General features: G+C 41.4%; 1 protein-coding gene and 1 pseudogene across 1 annotated transcript; one reads left to right on the top strand and one right to left on the bottom strand.

Annotated features, from left to right (window-relative positions):
- Window positions 1-401: 401 nt before the first annotated feature.
- Window positions 402-27,832, bottom strand: C17H16orf87 (chromosome 17 C16orf87 homolog). The gene is made up of 4 exons (XM_032887753.1): window positions 27,650-27,832; window positions 21,396-21,492; window positions 7,933-8,115; window positions 402-1,432 (listed from the first exon to the last, which is right to left on the bottom strand). The coding sequence occupies exons 1-4, from the start codon at window positions 27,713-27,715 to the stop codon at window positions 1,314-1,316; spliced, it is 465 nt and encodes a 154-aa protein (XP_032743644.1). The 5' UTR covers window positions 27,716-27,832; the 3' UTR covers window positions 402-1,313.
- LOC116886310 lies at window positions 5,278-6,151 on the top strand (annotated as a pseudogene).

Raw genomic sequence — 27,832 nt, 5'->3', positions numbered from 1 at the left:
AATCTTTTTTTGAAAGAGCCATTTTTTTTAATTTTTTATTTATATGAGTATACTGTAGCTGTTTTTAGACACCAGAAGAGGGCATCAGATCCCATTGCAGATGGTCGTGAGCCACCATGTGGTTGCTGGGAATTGAACACAGGACCTCTGGAAGAGCAGCCGGTGCTCTTAACCTCTGAGCCATCTCTCCAGCCCCGAAAGAGCCATTTTTTAAAAAGTCATTAAGCCACGGTGGCTCATTTCCCCAGACAGCTGTGAGAGGATGAAAAGGTACTAACGCGTGTGAAGAGGGTTAATCACCACACTGGAATACCAAGCTATGAGGAATGATGAGTTGATTCTGCAAAAACTGGCTGAAATACTTTACAAACTTCACTAAGACAAAAAGCTACACCACACTATTTAATCTACTCACTTTCAATATTAAGGTTTATTTTTTTTCCAGGATGAAGTAACAGTTTAAATAATTACCAGAATTACGTATAAATGAACATTCATTCAGACAAAACATCACTGTTCACAAGTAGCTAAGAAATATTTTGCAATTTATATAATAAATATATCTGTGTTTAGGTTAACAGGCACCATCTTGATAACAGCAAAGTTTTTTTAAAACCAATAAATAAACATTCAAGAAAACAAGGTGTTTATATTTGAAATATGATACAGCCTTAAATGCTTTTCTTCATATAGCACCCAAATTTCCAAACTGTCTAGAAAGTTTCTGAAAATATAACTCCTACCTTAAATCATTAAAATAGCGCCCAAGAAAAAGGTTAATTAAAGACAGAATTTATAATCTATATTCGTAATTCTCCATTCAATAAAATATCAATTACCAACGTATTAAAAGCCAATGGACTGTATATATGCATGTTAATGGTGAAAGCCTGTAATACATACATTTAGAAGTCACTCTCCTGACAGGACTTAAGACACTGCCTCGCTGGTGCAGACCTGAAAACCACCAAGCATGTCTGTTGCTCTGGCTGTGTCTCCCACCACACTCCTATCCCCCACCCTTCCTCTGTAAATATCCATCCAGTTGCCAGGGCTTTTGGGGTAGTTTTGCTTGTTTGTTTTTGTAAATACACTTAGTAAATCCCAACACAGAACACTGATAATAATCCTTGGTAAACAGGAAATCCCAGCAGAGTCTAAGCCCGCAGCTTGGCTCCCTAAGTGTGGCAACAGACTAGAAAACAGAGAGAAGCAACAGTGGCTCTCGTTCACACAGTCTGAGAGTCCACGACTGTCTGAGCATCTGCTGACGTCATCCTGAAGAAAGTGGCGACAGATTCTGAAGACAAATATCAGAGAATAAGTCTTTGATTGATAATTTTTCTATTTATTTCTGCCAAGGCAACTGAAAACACGAAAGCCTTCTCATCAGAGAGGTTAGCATAGATGTCAATTTCCTTCTCCTGTTTTTCTGTGGAAAGAAAAGGGCAAAGGTTAATACAAAGGCAGCCGGCGCAGTAGCTGAAAAACAGTTTGGAGGCTTTCGGGTATTTACACGACAAGCATATATAATCTATAATATATAATCTATAATCCGCTAAACTGGAACTTAAAAATGACACAAGTGAGGACTGAAATGAAAACTAAGTAGAAACTATAATTCTATTCATTTTCATATTACACAATTTCTGCAAAAATCTCCTATTTTTCTTTCCATTCACTGTATAAGCTGTCTTGGTCAAAATTAAGTTTTCATCCTAGAAAACATTCCCTCCGAATAGCATCAATAATCTTCTGAATATATTAACAGCCTCCTTCCCCTCGGCCTCACCACAGAAGCAAGAACCAACTTGTTAATCGCTATTTTTTTCTACCCATTAACAAATGCAAAGCATGTTCAAAGCAGAAAATTTAAAAATTAAGCAAAAGAAATCTCCCCTATAGTCATAAAACATCATATCTGTGTATATGTCCCAATTTTTTTCATATTTTACAATAACTATTTTTGTTTTAATAGTTTGCTATCTGAATAAAAAATATATATAAAATTTGGCCAATTCATTTTGGCAAAAACTTTGTTTTAAAAAAGTGTGTCCCTATACGCATGTTTCTCAATTTCCAACTGCTTCCCCTCTGTTACTCCCTCCTGCTCTTACACAGACAAATCTGCACTAATGTGGCGCTCTTGGATGACGCGCCTTTGAGTTTTCTGCATCATGTTCTACTCTAGAAGATTAGCAGTTTTCTGCTTTACATGTCACTTTTCCACCTCAGTGTTTATCCCTTCGTCTTTTTATATTTAAATCACAATTTTTGTAACATCAATTTTCACTGTCTACATTGTGACTGTGTGATTTCACTTTTCCTGAAGTACCATTGTTTTCTCTGAAGAATTCTACTTATCTCTGTGTGTGTGCACGTGGGTGTGCACTTGGGACACTGCGCACAGGAAGAGGTCAAGGATGACTTGTAAGAGTGTTCTCTCCTTCCTTCCATGTGGGTTTCAAAGACCCAACACAGTTGGGTGGCCAGTTACCGACTGGGCTTTGCTGGCCTCCGGTGGTCCTTTTATTGGCTTAGTGGTCATTTCTGATTCAACTCACACCCTCTTCTAGTCACACAAATATCTCAGGATGTTCATACAGAACTTAATCTTCATGAAAAGATCTCTTCACACCTCCCAACTGCCACATCTGAAATGGCCGCTCTCCAGGCTTACTGGGCAATTATCATGCTGTGATCCTTCTTCAAAGGTAGATTCTCTCCATCTCTCCTTTGGCTGTTCTGTCCTAGATCCCGGTATTGTCTTGGCTCTCTTCTTCATTGTAGTACATGCAACCTCCAGTAGCTCCCTGAGAAAGGGCTGTGGGTATCATACTTTTTGAAACCCTGAATAGCAGAAAATATCTTTCACAGTAAGTTGCAGTGTGGTTGAAAAGCTTTGAAATTTCCCCTTAGAATTATTAATAAAATAAATTGTCTTCTGATTATTGGTATCATTGCTGTGAAAATCCAAATCTCTTTGTTGTTTTTTAAATTACTGCTAAACTTATATGCCATGAAATAATGTGCAAATCCTTTGGAATCTGAATGTGTTCTGACAGGTGCATATTTTTCATGCAACCCAATCGTGAGACGTGTGTTAGTCTGACTGAAAACTACCTCCTAGTCTTGACATTTGAGCACTGGTTCCCAGTTGGTTTGGGGAGGTTTAGGGAGGTCTTGTGGAGCAAGTATGACACTGAAGGTGGGCTCTGAGATTTAAAGGTCTTGCCTACTTCCTTTGTGCTCGCTGCCTCAAGCCTGCAGGTAAGGATGTAAGATTTCTGCATCCTGTGCCTGCCACACTTCTCCACCATGATGGACTCTTACCATTCTGTAAGCATAAGACCAAACAAGCTCTTCTCTGTGGCATTTTAGTCATGGAGTTTTTTGGTTTTGTTTTCTTTATGTATATGAATACAATGTCTTCAGACACAGCAGAAGAGGGCATCGGACCTCATTACAGATGGTTCTGAGCCACCATGTGGTTGCTGGGAATTGAACTCCGGACCTCTGGAAGGGCAGTCAGTGCTCTTAACCGCTGAGCCATCTCTCTGGCCCTAGTCATGGAGTTTTATCAAGGCAACAGAAAAGTAACTAACACACTACAGGAGCTTTCCCTCCTGCCACAAAATTCCTTGTGTTCTTTTTCCAGTCACTCCTCCCTACTCACACTGCCATGCTTTGTAACACAGTAGGTTTAGGGGCTTCTTTTCTTCTGTGTGCTGTTCACATAGAAGCAGCGCCCCTTGATGGCAGTACTCCATGGCACTCATTCAGACACTCTTGTGTCTATAACAGAGTGAGGAAGGGCCCTGGTCTCACCTTAACCTCCCACTGGATTGGGAAGTTCATAGGCCGTTTTATTTTTATTGTCTTTCAGGTTTGGAAAGATTTCTGGAATTCATCAACAGTTCCCTTGTCTTCCATCTTCTACATTTCTTTCTGAAACTATTTACAGACGTTAGACTTTCACACTGGTCCTTGAAGTTTCTTATCTTTGCCAGCTCTTCCTGGATTCTTCAGTTTTCTCTTTAACCCTATTAAAGTGTCCATGTTGTGACTCATGTATGCTGTGGAGTTTTCCAATATTTTATATAGTCAGTATTTGGAACTATTTTCTAGGTGTGAAAGTTCGTCTTCTCGCACACACTGCCTTTCACGTGTCACCGCGCTCCTTCTTTCCTGGACGGCATCTTTTTCTTATTAAGGATGTTAACATTTTGTTTCCTTTCCTTGAAGGAAAAAAACAACAACCTTTTTCTTTTTCAATTATCTTTTCTCCTTTTGATTTTTTCTTTATCTTTTCTACCAGATGCTTTCTTCCAGAGATCTTGGTAATTTCTGGTCATCTGTTCATATTTAAACATATAACAAAGCTGATATGTAAATATATGAAACCTGACTGTAGGTATGAAGAAAGATGGTCTACTAGGCGCTTCTCGAGAACTCCTAAGTCTTAGCGTGTTCGTTCCGTCCTGGGCTTTTCCAGTTCCCTAAGGAAGACAGCTTCTGACCTCTCACCTCAGGGCTCAGGACTCACCTGAGGGCCCAGGACTCGCATGCGTCCCTACAGACATTTATTTCTAGGTACCCTGAGCTTTCTCACAATGGCTTTGCTCTCATCTTGGTCTCCAGGCCAAGACTGCTTTGTCAGTTCCTTTTCAAAGCATCAGCTTGGCAAGTAGAGGATTTCCTTTTCCATTTTCTAATCTTCTATTCTTTTTTTTTAAATAAAGTAATAAAGCCAGATTATTTTTATACAGTATCAGGCTTTGCTCAGTTCATTGTGTTAAAATCAAATCTTAATTTAATATTAAGCTTACTTCAAGGTTGTCAAGCTCCGAAAAAGCAAGGAACAGAATAAGACAGAATAAATTAGACGAAAGAGCTGCTTTGCACCACAGAGCATTACCCAGCCAGTCTTTTGTAAACTGCATGGAAATTCCTAGAAAACAGTGAACTGTATCAGGCGGGGACCAGCCTCGGCCTCCTGCTTGTGAAGTCTCACTATCATACTGTGTTATCTACTCGCTTACAGAGGCTTTCCAGAGGTCAGCAATTGAGACAGAGTTCACTTTGGGCTAAGTCCTCATGTACACAAGATGTGATGGATATGCCTGAAACGCTAGCTCCTGAGAGGCTAACACAGGAAGATCCTGAGCAAGAGGACTTAGTTAGAGAACCTTGGTTAAATACCAAGATGCCATTTTTTTAAAAATGGAAAAAAAAAATTCAGATTAAAACATATGTAACGCTTCTTCTTCTTCCCAAATGGCGGATGACGCCGGTGCAGCGGGAGGGCCCGGAGGACCCGGGGGCCCAGGATTAGGAGGCCGCAGAGGATTCGGCAGCTGCCTTAGGGGCTGCGGTCGTGGCCGAGGTCGTGGCCGTGGTCGAGGCCGTGGTCGAGGCCGCGGCTTGTGGAGGTAAAGCTGAAGACAAGGAGTGGATCCCCGTCACCAAGCTGGGCCGCCTGGTTAAGGACATGAAGATCAAGTCCTTGGAGGAGATCTACCTGTTCTCCCCGCCCATTAAGGAGTCTGAGATTATTGACTTTTTCCTGGGTGCATCTCTAAAGGATGAGGTTCTGAAAACCACGCCAGTGCAGAAGCAGACTCGGGCTGGCCAGCCGACCGGGTTCAGGGTTTTTGTTGCTATTGGGGACTACAATGGCCAGATTGGTCTTGGTGTTAAGTGCTCCAAGGAGGTAGCCACTGCCATCCGAGGGGCCATCATCCTGGCCAAGCTTTCAATCGTCCCAGTCCGGAGAGGCTACTGAGGGAACAAGACTGGCAAGCCCCACACTGTGCCATGCAAGGTGACAGGCCACTGCGGCTCTGTGCTGGTGCATCTCATCCCCGCCCCCAGAGGCACTGGCATTGTCTCTGCTCCTGTGCCCAAGAAGCTACTGACGATGGCCGGTATAGATGACTGCTACACTTCAGCCAGGGGCTGCACTGCCACCCTGGGCAACTTTGCCAAGACCACGTTTGATGCCATCTCCAAGACCCATAGATACCTGACCCCTGACCTCTGGAAAGAGACTGTTCAAGTCTCCTTAACAGGAATTCACTGACCATCTGTGAAAACCCACACCAGAGTCTCTGTTCAGAGGACCCAGGCTCCAGCTGTGGCTACCACATAAGGGTTTTTATACAAGAAAAATAAATGAATTAAGTCTGTTAAAAAAAAAATATATGTAACATTTCCTGAAATTTGTATCAAAAGAAAAAATGAATAATTTGGCTTTTGGGGATGTAGTTCTTTGGAGTACTTGCCTAGCATGCATAAGGTTCAAGCTCCTGAACCAAGAGCTGGGACTCAGTGGCTTTCCTAGGAAACAGAGGTCTAACGGTCTCAGTCTCCCAAGTGCTGGGATCAAAGGCACAGCACTACTGTCAGCCAAAAATATCCTTACATAGAAAGTATCTGAAAAATATTCACTGACAAATAAACGCTTCCTATATGCGCCCAAGAACACAGTCTTTCTTTCCCAACTGTCAGCATCCATTTCTTTAATCTCTACTCAAAAAGCAGCCCTTCCATTTTTTTCAGCCATATTGCCTTTATTTCAATTGAAAACAATGTTCTATTTTCTGACTAAATAGAACTTTTTGTTTCTTCTTTGTGGACTTTTCTTGCCCAGTTTCTGTTCCAAAACAGCCCTTCAAATAAGTTCTGATGACCTCATTGTTAACTAAGTGTATTTAAATTAAGTGAATGGCTCAAAGCAGCTGCAAGAGTAGAACAGAAAGAAAAAGATAAGATTACTCAGAGTTGAGAAATACCTAAGAGAAGCCTTTATGGGGTTGGGGATTTAGCTCAGTGGTACAGCGCTTGCCTAGGAAGCGCAAGGCCCTGGGTTCGGTCCCCAGCTCCGAAAAAAAAGAACCAAAAAAAAAAAAAGAGAAGCCTTTATACAACAGTCCATTCTGATACAAACTTTATCTCTTTAATCACACAGTACCAAGACACTTTTCATTTTGGTAAAAATCAGAGAAATCATGAATAATTCTATGTCTCAAATAACATTTGTATTTTGATACAAAATACTTGTATACCTAAAATTAAGTATCTGAAGAAATGCAAAATGTAACTAACAAATAACAATTATAAATATATTTAATTGAAAATGAAATTGTATTGGTTGAGAGTTCTAAATAAAAAAAAGCAGCTACCCAGTTCCCATTAATTATTGGCTTCAAAGTATCAATTTGGGAGCTCGGAATATCATTCTTACTCTTTGTATGTTACATTTTTCCATGATAAAACTTTTTTAAAGATGCATCAATAACAGGAGAGGAGCTGTAGTTCTAGAGAAGTCTAGAAATAAGTTGTGAGTGGAAACTGCTTCTTAAAAGAAAGAGACCTGGAAGGAGAGACAGAGGGGACCAGGAACACACTAACCATGCAGAAGCAAGCTGGGGAGGAGGCACTCAAACCTCACAAAAGGCAATTAAAAACGCACGCCAACATCACTTTAAAAAAGAAAAACATATTTCAAATCCATAGTTAAACAGTTTAAACTAACTGCTTAGACCTGCTTTAAAACAACCAAAAACAAAACAGAAACAAAGTACAATAATTTTTACTGGCATCTGGAAGATCTGTGAACGTTTTGCCACTGGTTTATAACAATATGGACTTTTATCTAACGTAATCCTTTAGGTTTCTAATAAGAATTTGTGTTTTGCTTTGTTTTCATTTTAAAGCTAACAATGTACTGGCTGCAAGTGTGGGGTCAGTGGACCTGTGTACTGGGCTCAAAATGCAGTACTGCAATGAAAAAAAGAAAATGTTTTTAAACCAAAATATGAATTGTGATTTTTTTTTTTTAAGCTCAAAGCTCCCACTATATCACTACTATTATCTAATTATTCCCTTTTATCGGCTTGGTATTTGGGAAGCGCTGGGGTTTAACCATACCTCTCTCTTCCTCGTGTTTTTTGGCGGATGAACTTTTAGGTCTTCCTCTTCCTCGTCTGATATGATCTGAATGGCTGTTACTTCGAGATCTCTTTCTGTTTTCTAAATCTTTATTTACTGTAGAATTTATCTTTTCTCGCCTGACTCTCTCTGTTCGCCTCCTCTTGGCCTCATGCTTGTTTTCTGTATGGATAAATAAAAGTGATTTATTTCAGGGCATCACAACAACGATTTGCCAAGTACCTTCCTTTCCCTTCCTGGCATATTTTCTAAGTCTGTAAACTCTAGCTCCAGTTCCCCCATGCTCACATAGAGCAACCAATAGAAATCAGATGTATGAAGTTAGGGAAGGTCTTTTAAGAGATAGCAAATGTCTTCACCCCGCAGCTTTAATTCCAGGCCCTGCTCTACAACAACCTTTCTGTTTTTTCCATCACATTTCCAAGTTTAACACAGAGACACATAAGGGGGTGGGGTGGATCCATTGCTTTCTGCCCTTACCTCAATTACAGAGTGAATAAGTATGTCAAATGGTTAGAAGTAAAACTGGCCTGAGGCGTAGCAAAGGTTACAATAAAACCAACCACAGAGCACGCATACAACATACTCTTAAAACATAGAAAGTAAGGAATTCCCACCTAACCCACGGAGAAGGGTGATCCTTGATATAACAGAATCTTGTTCCATGAATGGAGTGGACAATCCAGGAACTCACTAATATAGTGACTTTATTACTGCAAGAGGCCACTTCCCCTATGCCCAACAAATCAAAATGTTAAATTAAAATAATGTTTTTACTTCAGCATACATCTAACTTCAAGAAACAGAAACTTAACTTCCAAAATAACTAAAACCACAATGATAACGGTAAAGATGGAGACTTAAGGACAGGTGTGAGTGGGGACTTGCACAGTGGCACCTGCCCTCAGGAAGGAAAGGCAGATGGAGCTCTGTGAGTTTAGACCGCCCTGGTCTACACTCAGAACAGATAGCACTACATAAAGAAACCCTGTCTCAAAGAACGGGGCAGGCATAAATCACTATTAACTTCCTCTACATGTCATTGTAGAAAGTTTATTCTGGGCCTAAGACTCAAGGATACTGGATTACACAAGAATATTCAATTATTCCAGACCACAAAAAGTCACCAAATATAATTGAGGACTTATTGAAAGATGTAGGATTTAATTTGAAGCAGGTTCTAATGACCATAATAGGACAATCTAAATACCATTAAGAGTACAACTGTAGGGGGCTGGGGACTTAGCCCAGTGGTAGAGCGCTTACCTAGGAAGCGCAAGGCCCTGGGTTCGGTCCCCAGCTCCGAAAAAAAAAAAAAAAAGAGTACAACTGTAGCAAAATAAAACATATCAAATATCCTAAAACCTCCAGTATATCACATTAAAAGCTCAAATACTTGTACTGTATGTAACTATGTAAGTCACTGTGTGTAAGCATCTGGTGCTTTTCTATGTCCTCCCCAGCTCCTGAAGAGTGGCATGAAGAGGATTTATTTGTCACAAGGTCTATGGCCTTGTCTTACGGTTGCTCCCATTTAGCTTGTAACTCAGTTATCCTGCTTATACTAATCTACATTCTGCCACACGGCTGGTTACCTCTCCTCAGATTCATACACCCGACCTCCTCTGCATCTGGGGGGCAAATCTCCCACACCCGACTGTTTCCTAGAATCCCACCTGCTCCTTCCTGCCTTCGCTAATAGGCCACATCAGTGGGTGTTTCAGTTATTAGACCTACTAAATAAGCACTAGAACCAGAGTGTCACCAAACTTCAACAACTGCCAACATTGCTAAACGACCGACCGACAGACAGACAGACAGAGTACCAATTATAGTCAGGTAAAAGTAAAACTAAAGAATTCAGTCTTGTGGACTTTGGTTGTTTATCTTTAGTACAAGCTCCTGATCTTGCTGTCTTCGTAACACCTAGCTTAGAAGTGGACCACGGGCCCGTTCTCCTTCTAAAGGCTCCCACTCACCACTCACACCTCTCCACAGCCCGTGCTCTCATAGGTCTGCAGCTGAGCTCAACGCACTCAACCTTCTCTGTAAGTTTAGCCTTTTTAGGGAAAACAGGCTTAGTCTGGCCACTGTCACCACACAGTCTCCTGCCATACCCTACTTCCATGCCCACCCCACCCCCCCAGAGTCCTTGTCCCTGCTGCACTGTGTCACTTTGTAGGGCTGGTGTGCCACATTTCCTGCAGAAGCCTGGCCGGTCTGAAGAATGGAGAGGGGTCACCAGGTTTGCAGGAACAATGACAGAGCCCAAGGCCAGTCACATCATTTTTAAAGCCAACTTTCAACTTAGGAACACAGATCACAGGAGGGAAGGGGATGGGCAAGGAGGTTTATGGGGGAGAAACTGGGAAGGGGGATATTATTTGAAATGTAAATAAATAAAATAACCAATAAAAAAATAAATAAAAATCAGATCGCTCAGGGAATATGTTAGCCTATGTCCCTAGGGTCCAAGCACAATATAAAGGCTTTCTGGTAATTATCCCAGCAACAGGAAGCAGAGTAGGAGGGCGGGGAAACAGAACAGAAACATGAGCTGATACAGTGCTCTGTATGAAAACAGCCCCTACAGACTTATGGGAGAGGCATTATTGGAAAATAAGTGTGGCCTTGGTGGAGGAAGAGTGCCACTGGGGGTGGGCTTTAAGGTGTCAAAAGCTCTCTTCCTGCTGCTTGCTGATCAAGAATGTAGAATTCTCAGCTCTGCAGTACCATGGCTGTCTGGCAGGATGATAATGGATTAAACCTCTGAACTATAAGCCAGCCCCAACTAAGTGTTTTTCTTATTAAGAATTGCAGTTGTCATGGTGTCTCTTCACAGCAACTGAAACCCTAAGACAGTTGTTGAACATTCAATACTAAAAAGTTATCATTAGTGTTCTATAGCAGTATGGTGTTTTAAAGGTTTTTCTTTTAGGGATTTGATGTCAGTAAAGCACTTGTCACATAAGCACTTGTCTCTCACATTTGATCCTCAGCAGCATATAAAATATGGGCATGGTGACATCTGCTTATAATTCCAACACTGGGAAAGCGGCCACAGGCTGATCCTTAAGGCTTGCTAACCAGGTACCCTACTGCAATCAGAAAGCCGCAGGTCCTATTTAAATTATTCTGCCTCATAAAATAAAATCATTAATTGTAGATCCTGTGCCCTATAGCTAGCTGCCCTGTTCTTGACTCCCTGCCCCAGGTGAAGTTACACACCCCAGACAAAGAACGGAGAAGCACCTATTGTGACAGCAGTCAGACCTGCTTCCCCGTCCTTTGCCACATAGGCTGCACCAAGGCAGGCTCAGCCCTATTGATGCAGAACTTCCTACAACCCCCTGGCGGTGCCTAGCTCCAGGCTCCCCTTTGAACCTGAGGGGCTACTAGAATTTACCTGAAGGATGAGTCACAGAGGCTCCTTTTTACGAATCTGCCTGCACTGACACAGTTCCCAAAGACCTAGACAATGGCTCCTGAGCTTGACCTCTGGCCTCTGGGAGCATTTGTATGCACACGCAAATGCCCACACACTGATACACATACATACACATAAACTTTTTAAATCTTTTTTTAAGAGAAAAAAGAAAGAAAAACACAAATCAAAACTATACAAAGGGGCTGGAGAGATGGCTCAGAGGTTAAGAGCACTGCCTGCTCTTCCAGAGGTCCTGAGTTCAATTCCCAGCAACCACATAGTGGCTCACAACCATCTGTAATGGGATCTGACGCCCTCTTCTGGTGTGTCTGAGGGCAGCTACAGTGTACTCATATATAAAATAAATAAATCTTTAAAAAAAAAACTATACAAAGACACCATCATCAGGATATTACATAAAAACAAAACAGAAAAGTGTTAGAGATGTAAAATAGTCCAGTTCCTGTGTTATAATAATTTCTAAAAAGAATTACCAAATTATTGAGCAATTTATGCGTGCCCACACACATGTTCTCTCTTAGGGACACACACACACACACACACACACACACACACACACACTCACTCTGTGGATAACCTTAACCATGTGGTTCTTAGAGACTGTGAGCTGCAGACTAGAGAAGCCCTGGTTAAACAGATTAACAGGCCTTCTGGTGGCGGTTTGGAAGATCCAAATGATAGCTCGGCTTTTTGTTTTCAGAGGAAAGCAAGGACTCTCTACTGGGAACTGGTTACAATCCATATTTGTTAAATTGTAGCAAAGAATCTGGCTACATTCTATACCTATATTGAGTTGCTGCGCAAGAATGAATTCACAGTAATGAATTAATTTGTTTCTCAAGGAAATTGCAAGCAGGGTAGCATTCAGGCGGTGGAAGTTTCTGGTAACAGGAGAAAGAACAAATGAAGCAGAACGATGTAAACTATGCAGGTTCCTGAGGAAAGAAATGTGACCTTACAGTTGTAGACAAGGCTTGTGCAAACAAAGCATCCTTACTTGCTACAGAGATTATTGTCACTAGAAAGAGACGTCATACCCTGCAATGGATCAGGAAAAGAGCCAGAGGGCAAGCCCTCACCTCCTGAAGGCCCCATCTTGTGAAAACCCGAATACACCTGAATAGGCAAAGACTGACTTGAGGATGCTGCTGAAGAGATTTGCCCAGGGAAATACTTGAATTTCACAGAGGTAGGTAACGACCCTAGGGGAAAGGGAGTCTGGCTACAACTTAAATTGGCAGTGCAGCTCAGCACTGCCATCCATGTGGTACTAGTTTTGCAGGAACGAAAAAATGCAAAAAAGGAAGTGTTTGTTCCAGAAAGTCACCAAGGCCGGGCAGAGTAGCAGGATGCCCAGGATGCCCAGGATTTTGTTGTTGTTGATGTTGTTTTGTTTTGTTTTTTTATTTTACAGAGATTCAATTAAGGCTCTCTTCAGTCTTTAATAAATAATTTGGCGTCTGACCAGTGCTGGAACTGTTAAACACTATGAAGACGTCTGAGGTTAGGATAGATGCATTTTTCCATGACGTGGCCATGAGCATAAAGGTACCAAGGGCAGAATGTTGTATCTTGAATGAGAAGTGTTTCCTGTAAGTTCATGGGTTCGAATGCTGGGCTCTAAATGCTGTTCTGGCTTACTTAGGGATTACTGTGGGCATGCTTTAAAGCTCCCCAGCCTAGCTCCATTCCCATCTACTGTTTCTTGACCTCGCACTCCTATTTACCATGCCTTCCTTCCCCTGATGGACTGACTGTACCCCTTAAACTAAGCCACGACAAAAGCTCATCCCTTAATGCTTCTTGTCAAATATATTGTTACAGCAACAAGAAAAGTAACTAATACAGTGCCAGGAAATGAAGAAAACACGAATGACCCTGCCACACACCCATAGGAAAACAGTTATTTGGTTTTTGGTGTGTGTTTGGGAGGAGGGGTTGTGTTTGTGTTTGTTGTTTGTTTGTTTGTTTGTTTGAAGACAAGGCTATTATGTAGCTCTAGCTGTCCTGGAACTCAAAGAAACCCACTTGCCTCTGCCTCTCCAGTACAGGGATTAAAAGCATCACCACACAGGGCTTGACAGAGACGTTCACAAGTTACTATACCTTAAGACTCCCTTGTAAGGAAAGTGATCAGGAAAACTAGCTCTGACTAATAATGCGTTTAGTGGGACTGGTAAGGTTTCCAGAAAGGTTTCCTTAAGCATGGCTGGTATGTCTCTTTATTCTATCCTCCCATTTTCTTCCTGGTGGGAACATTTATAGGTACACACAGATGTAAAAGTTACCTTATAACAAGCATGACAGTCCTCTTTCCTGTGAGAAAGGAACCCAGTCCTTCACCCTGCACTATTCTCACTACATTATCCACAGAGTGGTATGTACTATTGACAGACCACTAAGTACACAGAAAACAAACGGGACAACAAAGGAAGCTGTCCTGAGGCAGCTCAGTTGACACAGTATTTGCCAGGAATGCAGGAGGACCAAGATTTGACACCAGCCCCTTTGTCATCTCAGACGCTTGAGAGGAGGAGGAACTGAGATCATCCTTGGTTACAGTGAGTCATCCTGAGTTGAATTCAGGATACATTCTATCCTGTCTTTAGAACATAATTAAATTTTAAAAGATAAGTAAAACTGCCTCAACTAGTAGAAGTCTTAAACCTTCAAATGGAAGATTTATATGTATGCTAGGTAAACTTCCTACCAGAGTTATACCCCTAAACCTGAAAGAAAACACTGCAATCCAAGGAAAAGTTAAGAGTAATATAGCGTGAATGTCACAGTGGATGGTAAAAAATAAAGTGTCACGTGATTTGGGCTTTTTTTTTAGAACTTTCTTGGTATGAAAAAACTTCTGAGATACACACACATACACACACACACACGGGGAGGAAGGCAGGGAAACAGAGCAGAGAGACAGAGAATGAATGAATATACAATTATCTTGAGAGTATGTCGAAAAGTAATTCCAACACAAAATTGTACAAAAGACCTAAAAATAGTCTGTCTGGAGGTTAGACAGACAGAGCAGCAGTTAAGAGCAAAGAAGACTTGTGTCCAATTCCTAGCACCCAATGGCAGCTCAGTACTGTCTACCTAACTCCAGTTGCAAGGGATCTGACGCCTTCTTCTGGCCTTGGAGGGCACTAGGCCTGAGACACACATACAGGAAGATAAACCCATATACATAAAAAGAAAAATAAAGAAGCAAGTTTGAGGACAATCTTTATTACTGTTTGAGAGGAAGAATACAGGGCAGGCTGCTGCACACGGTCTTTCACTGCTTTTACTGCCCTAAACACTGCTTACTATTGACTGCCTGTCCTCAACTGCATGGAGGCCAACTCCTTTGATCCTAGCACTGGGAGGCAAAAGTAGGTGGATCTCTTTGACTTTGGGGCCAGCTTCGTCTACAAAATGAACTCTGGCCCAATCAGAGACACATAGAAGATCACGTCTTTAAAAAAGTTGCTCTAACTGGGCCTGTCAATCACCTAGCCAAAAGGACATATCCCTCAAGCAGTATGATTCACCTAAAAAAAAAACATACTAAGGAAATAGGAGGACTAATTATGCTCTTAATAAGATAATGTATTTAAACTTCTCAGAAGGTCCTCTCTTCAAGCAGTCACCTAGCACACATCACCTCTCAGCCTGCTCAGTTTTCTGAGTCACAGCTCAAAAAGTGTAATCTTTCCTTTACCTTTGTGTCTCTTGTTCCCACGTAAACCAAAGTCTTAACTATACTGTTCTGGTTCTGGACATGCTCACTCACTCACTCCTCTGAACAACCTCTCTCCAGTCTCTGAGCCAATCTCTCCGTGCAGCTCCCTGCCACCCTCCACTGTTGAACCTGCTTGATTTCGCTTTCTTGGCCAAAAAGCACAGCTGTCTCCCTCTCACTTCCTCTCCCCCATCTTCTTCCTTCTGCCTGCCATGCTTTTCCTCTCAAACACTAATAGCCTGGAACTTGCTTCTGGGTCTGCTTTTAAATTATTTAATTAGCAAGACTAAGAACCCACAAAAAGGGAACCCTTGACACTGCTCTTGGAGACCAAGGATGAAACAAGAGTCTCTCTCTGCATAGCAGCCCAGGCCAGCCTACAAATCTGAATCTTTCTGCCTCTGCCTGCTGAAGGCTGGATCTCTCCTCTCTCTCACTAACGTGAGTCTATCATTTTAACGTTTTTTTGATTGCCTGTTGGCCTTTGCTTGTTCATGAGTAATATGGTGAGCTGTGGTTTACACCTTTTATTTTTCTCTCAATAAAAAGTAAGGTGGTCACTTACCACTGAAAGTGAACAAGCAAGTTAATGAACTCCCATTTCAATTGTCTTCAATATTTTTTCAAGGAAGTCTTATGGACTAAATCTGATTTAGAATTTGTTTATAGGGGTTGGGGATTTAGCTCAGTGGTAGAGCGCTTGCCTACCAAGCACAAGGCCCTGGATTGGTCCCCAGCTCCGAAAAAAAAAAAAAAAAAAAAGAATTTGTTTATATTTGCTTCTACAAGTTTTATAGTTAAAATTCTAGAAAGGAAAAAAAAAGATATAGCCAGTAATTAACTGTAAAATGATACCTCTGATGAGAATCTACATCTGGAAAATAAAGATATAGAACAAATTGAGTTAATTAATACTTCCCTTAGTAATAGTAACTAGCTAAATAGTTGATTCCTAACTCCTCCAGGGAGGGTGAGATGGCTCGGTAGGGAAAAGAACTTTGATTCCTGGAAAACACATGGTAAAAGGAAAGAACCAATTTTGGCATGTTGTCTGACCCCGCCTCCAACATGCGTGCCATGCCATGTGTTCCCCACACACAAGTAAGTAAATGTAGGTTTGGTACAGATCACAATTTTAAGAAACACAGTTTTCTTTAATTCCTCTTTTAAAGAAATATCTTCAGCACTGGATGTAAGGAAAAGACTATGAATGCTAGCTAGCACTTGGAAGACTGGGACATCCTGTGCTAACACCATGTTCTAGGCCAGCAGAGGACACATAGCAATATCCTCAATTTCAAGCTTAACTGCAAAGCTTTTGGGGAAGATGGGAGATAGCTCTGCAGGTAAACATGTTTGCTGCACAAGTCTGACAATGTGAGTTTCATCCCTGCACCATGCTGGAAAGACAGCACAGCCTCCTGAAACTACCTCTGACTTCCATGCTCAATGTAGTACATGGTTGCCAGCATACGTGCATATACACACAAGAGTAGTAACAAAATCATATAATAGCAGTGATGGGCATTAGGCCCAAAGCCTGTCTATGCAAGACAGGTCTACTCCCACTAATCTCATTTCTACCCCTGCTACTACCCTTTTTAAACTCTAAATCAACTGCTCAACTTAGAAATGAAATCCTCGGGGCTGGAGAGATGATGGCTCAGCGGTTAAAAGCACTGGCTGCTCTTCCCGAGGTCCTGAGTTCAATTTCCAACAACCTTATGGTGGTTCATAACCATCCGTAATGAAATCTGGTGCCCTCTTCTGGTGTGCAGGCATATATGCATGCAGAACACAGTATACTAAATACATCTTTTTAAAAAATTATATAAAATCCTCAATTAATAACATTTTTAGATTATTATCTTATGTGTACAAGTGTTTTGCTGTCATGTATTTATTTCTAGGTACTACATGCATACAGTGCCCACAGAGGCCGGAAGATGGTGTTGAAGCCCTTGGAACCAGAATTACAGGTGTCTGTGAGCCTCCTATGGATGCTGGGAATTGAACCCAGGACCTCTGGAAGAACAGCCAGTGCTCTTAACTGCTGAGCCATTGCTCTTCTTTTTTTAAATACCTATTTCTTTTTTTAAAAAAAAAAAAAAAGCCTGAAAAACATATGTCATTTGGAAATATGTCAAAGAATAATTGCCTACGGGTCTAGGTTCCTGCACAGAGCACCGTTTATTATTATATTTCCTGTATATGTGATGTGCATGTGCACACACAAACGTGCCATGGTGCAGGGCAGAGGACAAGCTGGCTCCTTCCTTCCACCATGTGGGCCTGGGGATCACTCAGATTGGCAGGCTTGGTAACAAATGAAATGCCTTTACCTAACACAGCGAGCCTCTCGCTGGCCCCGATCATGGCTTAACACGCCTTTATTTATAACATTTATCTCTCTTCCTTTTGCCAAAGTTAATTTTAAACTTTTAAAAATTCCTCACTTTACCTAACAGATCATTCACATGTACTTCCTCTCCCCAGTGCTGAGGGATGAGATCAAAGGTGTGTGCCACAACGTCACAGTGCTTTGAAAAGTTTTCCACAGTCAATGCATAAAAATTATTATCATTCTAACTAGTACATTTTGTTCTCTAAATAATGTGCCCTATTTTAACCAATACCTACTCATGACAAATGGTTGTTAACATTTGCAACTACAATATGTTACCTTGAAAATTCACATAATTCCTGTGCTTATAAACAATTATGTGCCTATTCAAAAAGAACTCCAGATATTAGGTTAGGCACACTTAAAACTTCTAACCAGCTTTAGGATCGTACTGTAAAAGGCTTGGCCTAGCACTATTATAAATACAAAAGATCCTAAAAAAAACTCTGTGTTTTCCTGTGAACACTGTACAGGCAGATTAACTGACTAGAACTTCAGTGGTTGCGGAGAGATGGGAAGGCTGCAGGTCCACGGCCTAACTACAGTTTATCCTAGCGATCTTTTTATCCTTCTGACTCCGAGTCTTCTGGGCGTCACTGATGGCCTGCGCGTGTCCTGTAAGCAGAAGTCTCGGAGTGTGATCAAAGAGCATCCAAAGAGCATCTGGGAGTTACAGCAGAGCTCTCCTCCTTTACTTTAACCCCCTAGGCCTACAGTCCTTGCTACTAATGTATTTGAAAAGGGCCTTACTTTGTAACTTTTTTGTCCTGTTACTTTTTAAATTTCATTAAGCTGTTACCATGTTGAAACATGGGGTGTGAGGTGACCTAAATCTGTGTTCCTGGGCCATCTCATATTTGGCATCAGAATAAATTCTCTCTGCTTTTTAGATGAGAGTTATGTCTTTAAATTCACCATATTTCGATATGTTCACAAAAACACAGTATAACTCCAATTGAAAACAGTACATAGATTTTTAGCAAGCTAGCAGCATCATATGCGACTCTGTACTAGGTACTCATGCAAAGCAAATGAAATGAACACAAAAGAACTGTCTGAACTCCTGTGTTTACTCCAATACTACTCAAGCATAAATCAACCCAACCATTCATCAACAGGTAAACTGGTAAAGAACCTACACACCACACACACACACACACACACACACACACACACACACACACACACACACACTGAGAGAGAGACAGACAGACAGAAGACACAGAAAGACACAGAGATTGAGAAACAGATACAGACACACTGACACACCCTAGCATGCATGAATATTATCTGGCTACTAAACCTAAAACCCTAGCATACTTAGCAGTGTGACAGGACCTAAAGAGAAAACAGCTGCTTTTCCAGTTGCAGCACAGTGGCATGAGTACCAGGCAGCAGGTCACGCCGAGCCTGCAGGAAGGAAGCAGAGAGCACTAGAAGTCAGCTCTCTCCTCTCTTTCCTTCAGTCTAGGACCCCAGCCCAATAGAACTGTGCTGCCCACATTCAGGGTGGATCTTTACTCCTCAGCTAAACCTCTCTGGAAAACCCCTCAGACATGCCCAGAGATCTGTTTCCTAGGTGACTGTAAGTCCAATAAAACTGACAATGAAGACTACTCATCACAAAGAACATCACATTAAATAAGTGAGGAACAGAACAATGTTGTCACTCATGTTTGCAGAATAATGGTTATAGGAAGATACAAAGAAAATGAATAAAGAGAGGTTAAGTAACATGTACCAAGATACGATTTGACAGAAAGAATTCATTTTAGCATTCTATAGCTAGTTTGGTAACTACAGTCTATAATAACTTACTACAGATTTCCAATAACTGAATCTGAAAGCTCCCACACCAGAAATAATAAGTATTTGATGAAATGCAAATGCTAATAGCTCTGGCTATTTCAACTGTCTAGAAAGCAGTTACCATAAGGTGGCTATTTTCCACTTATCTGTTCACTGTCTACCTTATACTCATGATAATGTAAATTCCGTGAAAGCAATTGGTATGTCTTCCTTAAAAGAGTCAAGGCTGGGCTGGAGAGATGGCTCAGTGGTTAGGAGCACTGCATGCTCTTCCAGAGGTCTGGAGTTCAAATCCCAACCTCACAACCATATGTAATGGAATCTGATGCCCTCTTCTGGTGTGTCTGAAGAGTGACAGTGTGTTCACATACATAAAATAAATGCTTATACAACTTACTCTTGCTTATTAATTTTTGAGACAGGACCTCACTATGTAGCCTTGACTAACCTGAAACTCGCAGACATCTGCCTACCTATGCCTTCCTGAATGCTGGGATTAAAGGCATGTACCACCAGGCCAACTTACTCTTACTTTGAACTCACTGTTGTAGTTTTATCTTTTAATAAATATGCATATTGAATAATCCAAGTTGTTTGCATTAACAGACAAGAAACTGGGAATAACAATAAAAATTCTGATCATACTGAACCAAGTTACATTTTTTCTGACACTACTTTTTTAAAAAAAGTTACCCATCAAAAAAACCTTCTCTTTACAAAACCAGATGGAAACCATTGCAGAAAACCACAGCCAATTAAAATGCAGAGTCGTGGGATCCAGTCCCAAATGATACATGTGCGATGTCACACCTGCGCCTTAGACTGGGGGACCACTGAGGAAAGGGGGACAGAAAGAGTCTAAGGGCCAAGGAACAGGGAGTCTGTTGTGAGGGTGTGTCTCTTAGAAATGTCAGACACTGGGCTGGAGAGAAGGCTCAGCAGCTAAGAGCTCTGACTGCTCTTCCAGAGGTCCTGAGTTCGAATCCCAGCAACCACATGGTGGCTCACGACCATCTGTAATGGGATCTGATGCCCTCTTCTGGTGTGTCTGAAGACAGCTACAGTGTATTCTTATACATAAAGTTAAAAAATCTTTAAAAAAAAAAGGTCAGAAACTACGCCCATGAAGTCTCACCGACATGGCTTGCCTAAACAAGACCCGAATAGGGATGAAGCCAATAGTGCTCATTTGGAGAAGGGAGCTCATGTGGCCTCAACACAAAGCTAAGGACACTGAGAGAAACGGTACTCCTCAAGGAGGAGCACATCAGTGAACTATCTAGTATCACGGTCAGCCCTGAAAACACATACATACACTTAACATTATATGGACTCAGCAGGATGCGCTTATGTATTTAGAATTCTCTGTCTCTCTGTTTCTCTCTGTCTCTGTCTCTGTGTGTGTCTCTCTCACAGACACACACACATGCACGCGCGAACACGCACGCGCGAACACACACACACACAGTACAGGGGAGGGAATCAGGGGAGGGAAGGGAAGGGGGAAATGATGTAATTATAATCTTGAATAACAAACAAAAAACTTCCAAGTTATTACAAATTTTACCAGCATTGTGAAAGGAAACAAAAATGAAGCCAATGGCCCACCAAAAGGTGAAGTGCTAACTGGAGGCATAGTCATACTATCCAAATAAAGAACGGAAGCAAGAGAGACAAGTATGTAAACGTTAAACACTGTTCGATAACAGAAGCCAAACAAAAACCCTCCCACACGGTGACTCCACTGACGGACAGGAAGGAGGAGCAGTAGTGGGGGCGGAGGAACAGGGGGGTCGGTGCTGGCAGACTGGTGCCCCGAGTGTCAGAGCTCATCACATGATAGATTAGGAGCTGTCCGTCACTAATTCAACGCCAACTGTCATTCTTCCTAAGCTAAGCCTAATGTGTCTAAGGACAATTTTAAATAGATAAAACTAGGACTGCATTACCTACTGCCAATATTATAAAGGAGTTAACATTCATGTGAAATGAACCAGGGCCACAAGTTGAGTTTCAAGAGCTGAGCTGTTGTGTTTCACTTTTACAATTACCTGTAGATGGTGGTGATTTCTCTGAATGTTTTGCATTTAGTAGTTTTCTGCTAATAAATATATAACCACAGGGACATGATTTACACGCAACAGGAATCTGCAGGGAAAAAAGAAAAACGGGATCACTCTTCTTCCACTGTTACGTCCTCAGTACTTACCGAGTCTCCTGCTGAGTGAACTAGCTGAGGGCCACAGGTTAACTGAAACCTCTGCCTGAGATAGTCACAAACACTCACATTTCCTCTGCCTGAGAGAGTCAGTCACAAACACTCACATTTCCCTAGTGCCTGCGACACCTGAGTATCTGGGATGCAGTGTCATGAACACTGGCTGCAACGTGTGTGTAGACGGGAATGCCCAACAGAAAACCTTAACACACCAGGCCAAGGGAGGTCAGCGATGACAAAAGGCAGTGCTTCCGAAACTGGTAAGAGTGACCGCAGTCGAGGCGAATTGAGAAAAAGAAGGTGGTGAAGATAAACAGAAGGTTGTGAGGCACCCGCTGGAAGAACGAGAATGGAAACTGAAAGGCAGATCAGCTACATGTCACAAAAGGAAGAAACAAGAAATGGTACTGATCATGTGAGTACAACTCATACGACTGAGGGTTAATAATGACAGGAGAAAAAATAGTTCTACTTTTGCACTAAAGTACTAAACCACTGGATTTTTTTCATTTGTAAAGTAGTTGTTGTTATTATTATTATTATTATTATTATTATTATTATTATTATTATTATTATGTGTAGAGTGGGGCACTGGGCAGTCCATTCTTTCCCCCTGCTTTTACTCCATTTCAAACTCAAGTTGTAAAGCTCGCATTCAAACCCCTTCAACCCCTGAGCCAACGACCTCAGCTGCCCTGGGTTTTGCTTTATTTTATTTTTTTTTTTTTTAAGATTTATTTCTTATATATAAGTACACTGTAGCTGTCTTCAGACACACCAGAAGAGGGCATCAGATCTCATTATAGATGGCTGTGAGCCACCATGTGGTTGCTGGGATTTGAACTCAGAACCTCTGGAAGAGCAGTCAGTGCTCTTAACCACTAAGTCATCTCTCCAGCCCTGGGTTTTGCTTTATTGAGACAGGGTCTCCAGTGGCCCAAACTGGCCTTGCTGTTTATCAAAAGCTACCCTTGAATTCTTGATTCTTCTGCCTCTACCTCCCACACGCTGGGATTACAAGCATGTGTCACAATGCCCAGTACAACACAAAATCTTTAATTTCTACTTAAAAGACAACAATCAGGCGTGCAAGATGGCTTGCAGGTCTGACAGTCTAAGTTCAATACCAGATAAGAGGCAGGAGAGCGAACTCTCAGGAGCCCTATTCTCTATACATCATGGGAGCAGCTGTACACACACACAATTAACTGATTAGCTAATTAGTTAAAAAGGGAGAGGAGAAGGGCAGGGCCTGATGATAGGACTAGCACAGAAGGCTGAGCCAGGGAGGCCACGAGGCCAAGGCCTGCGTGGGCTGCACAATCAGTTCAAGGTTAAGTGTAGGTAGCCTGCTTAGACACTGTCTCAAAAAAGGTAAAAAGTTAGGAATATAATAACTGAGTGGTAGAGTACTTGCCTGGATTCAACATTTAATATTGCCAAAGGAAAAATAAAAATAAAATAATATCATATAAACCTATTACCATAATTAACAGGTAAAATTGGTTTTGAGACCCAGGTACATACTACCTAATTCAACTCATAAGATGGTTTCCTTTAATGAGTTCCACTCAAGATACTTTCTGTGTCTAAGCTAATTTGTTCTAAAGTCCTGTTTAAAAATGAAATGTTCCCCTCAACTCCTGCCCCAGAAATGCAAAACACTGCAACCAGATCCTATAAAAAGAAACTTCAGGCAAGTTGAACAATTTAAGTACTGTTAGTATCATTAAATTACAGCACTAGGAGGTTTGTAAAAATGCACTAAACACTCATCCAATTTCACTTAAAATAATTTAAATTCTAGTGCTAAACTTTTAGGTTTTTAATGGAAAAATCCAAAGTATTGTTTACTAAGATGTATTATTTATCGATCCTTTCTTTGAAAAATATTATTTAGGCTATATATTTTAAAGGGGAAAAGAAAAAACAGGGTCAGCTACATATTTACTCAATGTCATATTATTGGTGACTACTAGACCACATCTGACTACTAAAGCATGTCTAGCACAAAATAAACATTCAATAAATACTTGTGGAGGAGGAAGAAATCCTATTAGATATAAAAATGGTAACACTGCTAGAATCTGCAAACAAGAATTTGGACTTGAAATCATCTAGGATCAAAAAATAAATAAAATAAAAAAGTTAAAAAGTTTTTTAAATGTTACCCAAAAAACAAAACAAAACATCAACAACAACAAGAGGATTTGGGCAAAAACTAGTAAAGAAAACTCATTTATAGAAATCTCACTATTTTTGCTTTCTGAGGTTTCAGTTACCCAACGTCAGTAAGAAGGATAAAAATGGCAAAGGCTATTTAGAAAAAGATTAAGGTTGTCAACGCAAAAACACGGCACTTACATCACGAAGAGAGTTCATTCTGGAGCTAAATATGAGCACCCAAGGCCTAGGAACAGATTTGGGTTACCCCAAATTCTACGTTCCAACATGAAAGCAGCTCCCTGAAGTTTTTATAGAACAGAACAAAGAGTCATAGATCAAAGCTCTTTCCAAATACATTAACTAGGACGCTACAGCAAAGCGCAGAAGCCTTCGCTATAGGCCTCAGACGCTGGCTGATACAGCCCTTAGCCTTTTGATTGGTGGAAAATTAGGGTTTTAAGTTAATTCATCTCAAAAGCTTTGTCTTTTCAGATGCAGGCCTGGCACAGAGACAGGCAGGGAGTGGCTCCAGTGGAAACTGGGCCTGTAACACGGCATCCTTTCTACAGCACCCAAGGTTGAATCAATCAGCCTTTGTGGGCAGATTCTTTTCAGGAATTGCTCATTCAGACAACCCAGAACGTGTATTAGAACATATTGTTCTAACTGCTTATGTCTAATTTAGGTTCAGCGCTGTCTGAGTTACTTGCAATTATAATTTTTTTCTCGTTTAAAACTAAAAGCAGCTACTTTTTAAGTAATTAGAAAACTAAAATTAACCTATTACTTTCAACTCATCTACTACAGGTCTTAGACTGCATCTGCCCAAAATAAGGGGAGAGTACTAAGACTCTTTTCGTGATAAACAGGTCAGACACCCACAGCACACACGCTTGCTAGATGTGACACACATGGAAAAACAGTGCATTGCTTTTTAAAATGAAAGGAAAACCAAGAATGAACATGAAAAAAGAACTCTGCCAAATGCCTTGAAAAGAGTTTGGTAATTTCCAGCCCGCGAACGAGACCCCCATGAACACAAGAAGCACGAAGGTTTAGAAGTTACACAACTATGTGTGCTTTTTTTTTTTTTTTTTTGGTTCTTTTTTTCAGAGCTGGGGACCAAACCCAGGGCCTTGCGCTTCCTAGGCAAGCCCTCTACCACTGAGCTAAATCCCCAACCCCCTTTGTGTGCTTTCTTAACGGCCCACACAGGAACGCTGGAAGCTGCTGAAATCCTGCCTGCTTGCTTCCTTGTGCCAGTTTTTCACACTTAGGGCCTGTGCCTGTCTAGTCAGCTGCAGAAACTCACTTTAAAGCTTTGACATTGATGTCTCTAAGCTATAACCTAATTCAATATTCATGAAATGACTTACAATCTTGGCAATATTCTAGTGTTTTGTTTAAAAAGTTACTTGCAGTTCTAATTTTTTCTCGTTTAAAACTAAAAGCAGCCACTTATTAAGTAATTAGAAAACTAAAATTAACCTATTACTTTCAACTCAATTACTATTTATATATAATATATACTTAAATTAGTATATACTAATATAATATATGCTATAATTAATACATAAATCATGTATAATTTATAACTGATGTATAATATAATTAACATTATATATATATACATATATATATATATATATATATATATCTCATATCAGCAAGGGGCTCAAGGCCTTGGTTTTAAACACCACCATTGGGAAATCAAAAATTCATTTGTCGTCTGGCATATTCTCTTCAGTATTAAGAATAAAAGACAGGGGTTGGGGATTTAGCTCAGTGGTAGAGCGCTTGCCTAGCAAGTGCAAGGCCCTGGGTTCGGTCCCCAGCTCCGCAAAAACAAAACAAAACAAAACAACAACAACAAAAAAAACCCACCAAAGAATAAAAGACAAATACAAAAACAAAAAAAGAATAAAAGACAAAACAAACCTAAACCAATTTACTCGTTCCTAAAAGATTAAATGTTCACTGTCCAAAATTTACATAATGAATCCCTAGACCCCGCTGTGATGGTATTTCCAAGTGAGGCTTTTCCAAAGATAATTGAGTTTAAGTGAGGGGATGCTCCTAATGGGATTAGTGACCTTAAGGGGACTAGAGCAGACACTCTTTGCCACAGGAGAACTCCAAAAAGGCAGCTTGGCATCTACAAGCCAAAAGAATTCTCACTAGAACACAACCTGGCCTTGAACTTCCATCAGAACTGTGACAAACACATTAATGCCGATTATTATATCCAGCCTGCGGTACTTTATTACTGCATCTGAAACAAGCCAAGCCAGAGCTGATTGTATAGGAAGGAATGCGTGTGGAGCCTGGGACTCGGCTCAACAGGAAACAGCATCTGCCGACAAGTCTCAATTCCAGCCCTGCGAACCTTACTGGAGGAAGCAGAGAGCAGACTGCCCCAGGCTGCCCTCTGACTCCCAGGGACAACACAAATACTTACAAAAAGAAAATGGAAAAGAAATACGCGTATGTTGTACACCAAGGTAAATGTCGTCTTTCCAAATAAAACCCTGATCTGTTGAACAGTCTCAAGGACTCCTACAAGCTAAGGTCTTCTGCTCTTCCTTTACTCAGGGTTTTTTCAGTCATTAGTGTGTTTATGAGTGTGTAGGTGTTGAGCAGCACAGATGTGGAGGTCAGAGGTTAACTTTGTGCAGCCAGTTCCCTCCTTCCACCTTCACACCGGCTCTGGACTCAGGCCTGAGCACCTTTACCAGCTAAAGCCTTCTCACTGGCCAAAAACCAGGATATTAAAAACAGATTATTTTCCCCAAAGGATTATTTTATGCCAAGTAATACAAGGGGCTTGTGCTCTACAGAAACAGAATGCATAATTCATACTGTATAAGCCTTAACTGAAAATTATTTAAACATCGAAGTAATCTGCCAACCGACAGATCACAAAGTCCAAGTTTGCTAAAATTTAGTTTGGTTTCGGAAAGAATGAATGTAAGTCTACTTTGGAGAACATGACTGTTTTTATATTGCAGGCTGGTACGCTCTATCGACTAAACTTGCCCAACTTTCCAAGATCAGCATTTTTTAACACTGCCTATTAATCATACTGAATAAAATATGTAATTTTGTTAAGATTTTAGTAAACCTACAAGAACACGCCCTAAATAGTATATTTAAATCGGATTACTTTAAGTCTCCACCCATTTCAAATTACTCCAGAGAGAAGGAAGGGGGAGGGGAAGAGAGAGAAGTAGTCATTTTAGGAAGATTCGGGAAAAAGCAGTATATACCCAGTTCTGCATGCCGGCATGAAGGGCCTAAGGATGGTTTTAATTGAGCGAGTTTTTGTTCATCACGCTGTTATTAGGCGTACTTAAATGTAGGAAAGAAAAATGATTTTTTAAAAACTACGACTATTACTCCATGAACTCAATCTAAATATGATTTCAAATTCACGTACCCGCATATTAAAAGAAAACCTTGAAGCAGACACGTCAAATTTACAACAGTTAATAGTACGTGTGGGACGGGGCACACGCAGAGAGGAAGAGCCTTAACGCTGACTTTATTCAAACCGTGTTCCGTTAACAACGCAATGGAAGGACTAGAAATCACACATCAAAACTGGTTGGTTTTTTACAGCGTTCCGGAAGTCCACAAATTTGCAAAAAAAGTTAGCACCATTACTGTCCTTTTGTCTGCTTTATGCTGCCACCCAGGTGGCAGGGAGCGACAGCTGAGAGGCAGCACCGCACTCTACCCGACCGCGAACAAAGCCATCAGGGACCGCAGGGGTCCGCGGGCGAGCCCGGGACTACAAGGGGCAGCACCGGGTCCCCGCTCCCAGGCCCCCCGCCGTCCGCGGGCCGCCACGCACCGCCAACCGCCGCCGAGCAACGGCCACCCGCCCTGCCTGCCCCGCCCGCTCGCGCCGGCCCAGCCCACCTGTTGGTCGCACTCCGGGCACGATTTGGTGGCCATCTTCACTTTCTTGGCTCGAGTTGCAGACATGCTCCCCTCCTGAGCAGCTGTGGAAGCAGCGCCTTGGCTCCGCTGCTCCACACAGCGCGTCCTCACTCCAGCCGCGACCCGGCCGTGGAGGCGCGCGTGCGCGTGCGCGGGGCTGCG

This window comes from Rattus rattus, chromosome 17, assembly GCF_011064425.1.
Source record: "Rattus rattus isolate New Zealand chromosome 17, Rrattus_CSIRO_v1, whole genome shotgun sequence".
Lineage (NCBI taxonomy): Eukaryota > Metazoa > Chordata > Mammalia > Rodentia > Muridae > Rattus > Rattus rattus.
Note: the sequence above shows the minus strand (reverse complement) of the source record. Positions and strands in the feature narration are given on the sequence as shown.

Excerpts from the sequence above, each read along its gene's own strand:
- C17H16orf87 (XM_032887753.1), bottom strand. The coding sequence starts at position 27,715 with ATGTCTGCAACTCGAGCCAAGAAAGTGAAGATGGCCACCAAATCGTGC. Across the intron at positions 21,493-27,649 it reads GCCCGGAGTGCGACCAACAG|ATTCCTGTTGCGTGTAAATC; the intron begins GTGGGCTGGGCC and ends TTTTCCCTGCAG. Across the intron at positions 1,433-7,932 it reads AAAACACGAGGAAGAGAGAG|AAAAACAGGAGAAGGAAATT; the intron begins GTATGGTTAAAC and ends TTCTTTCCACAG.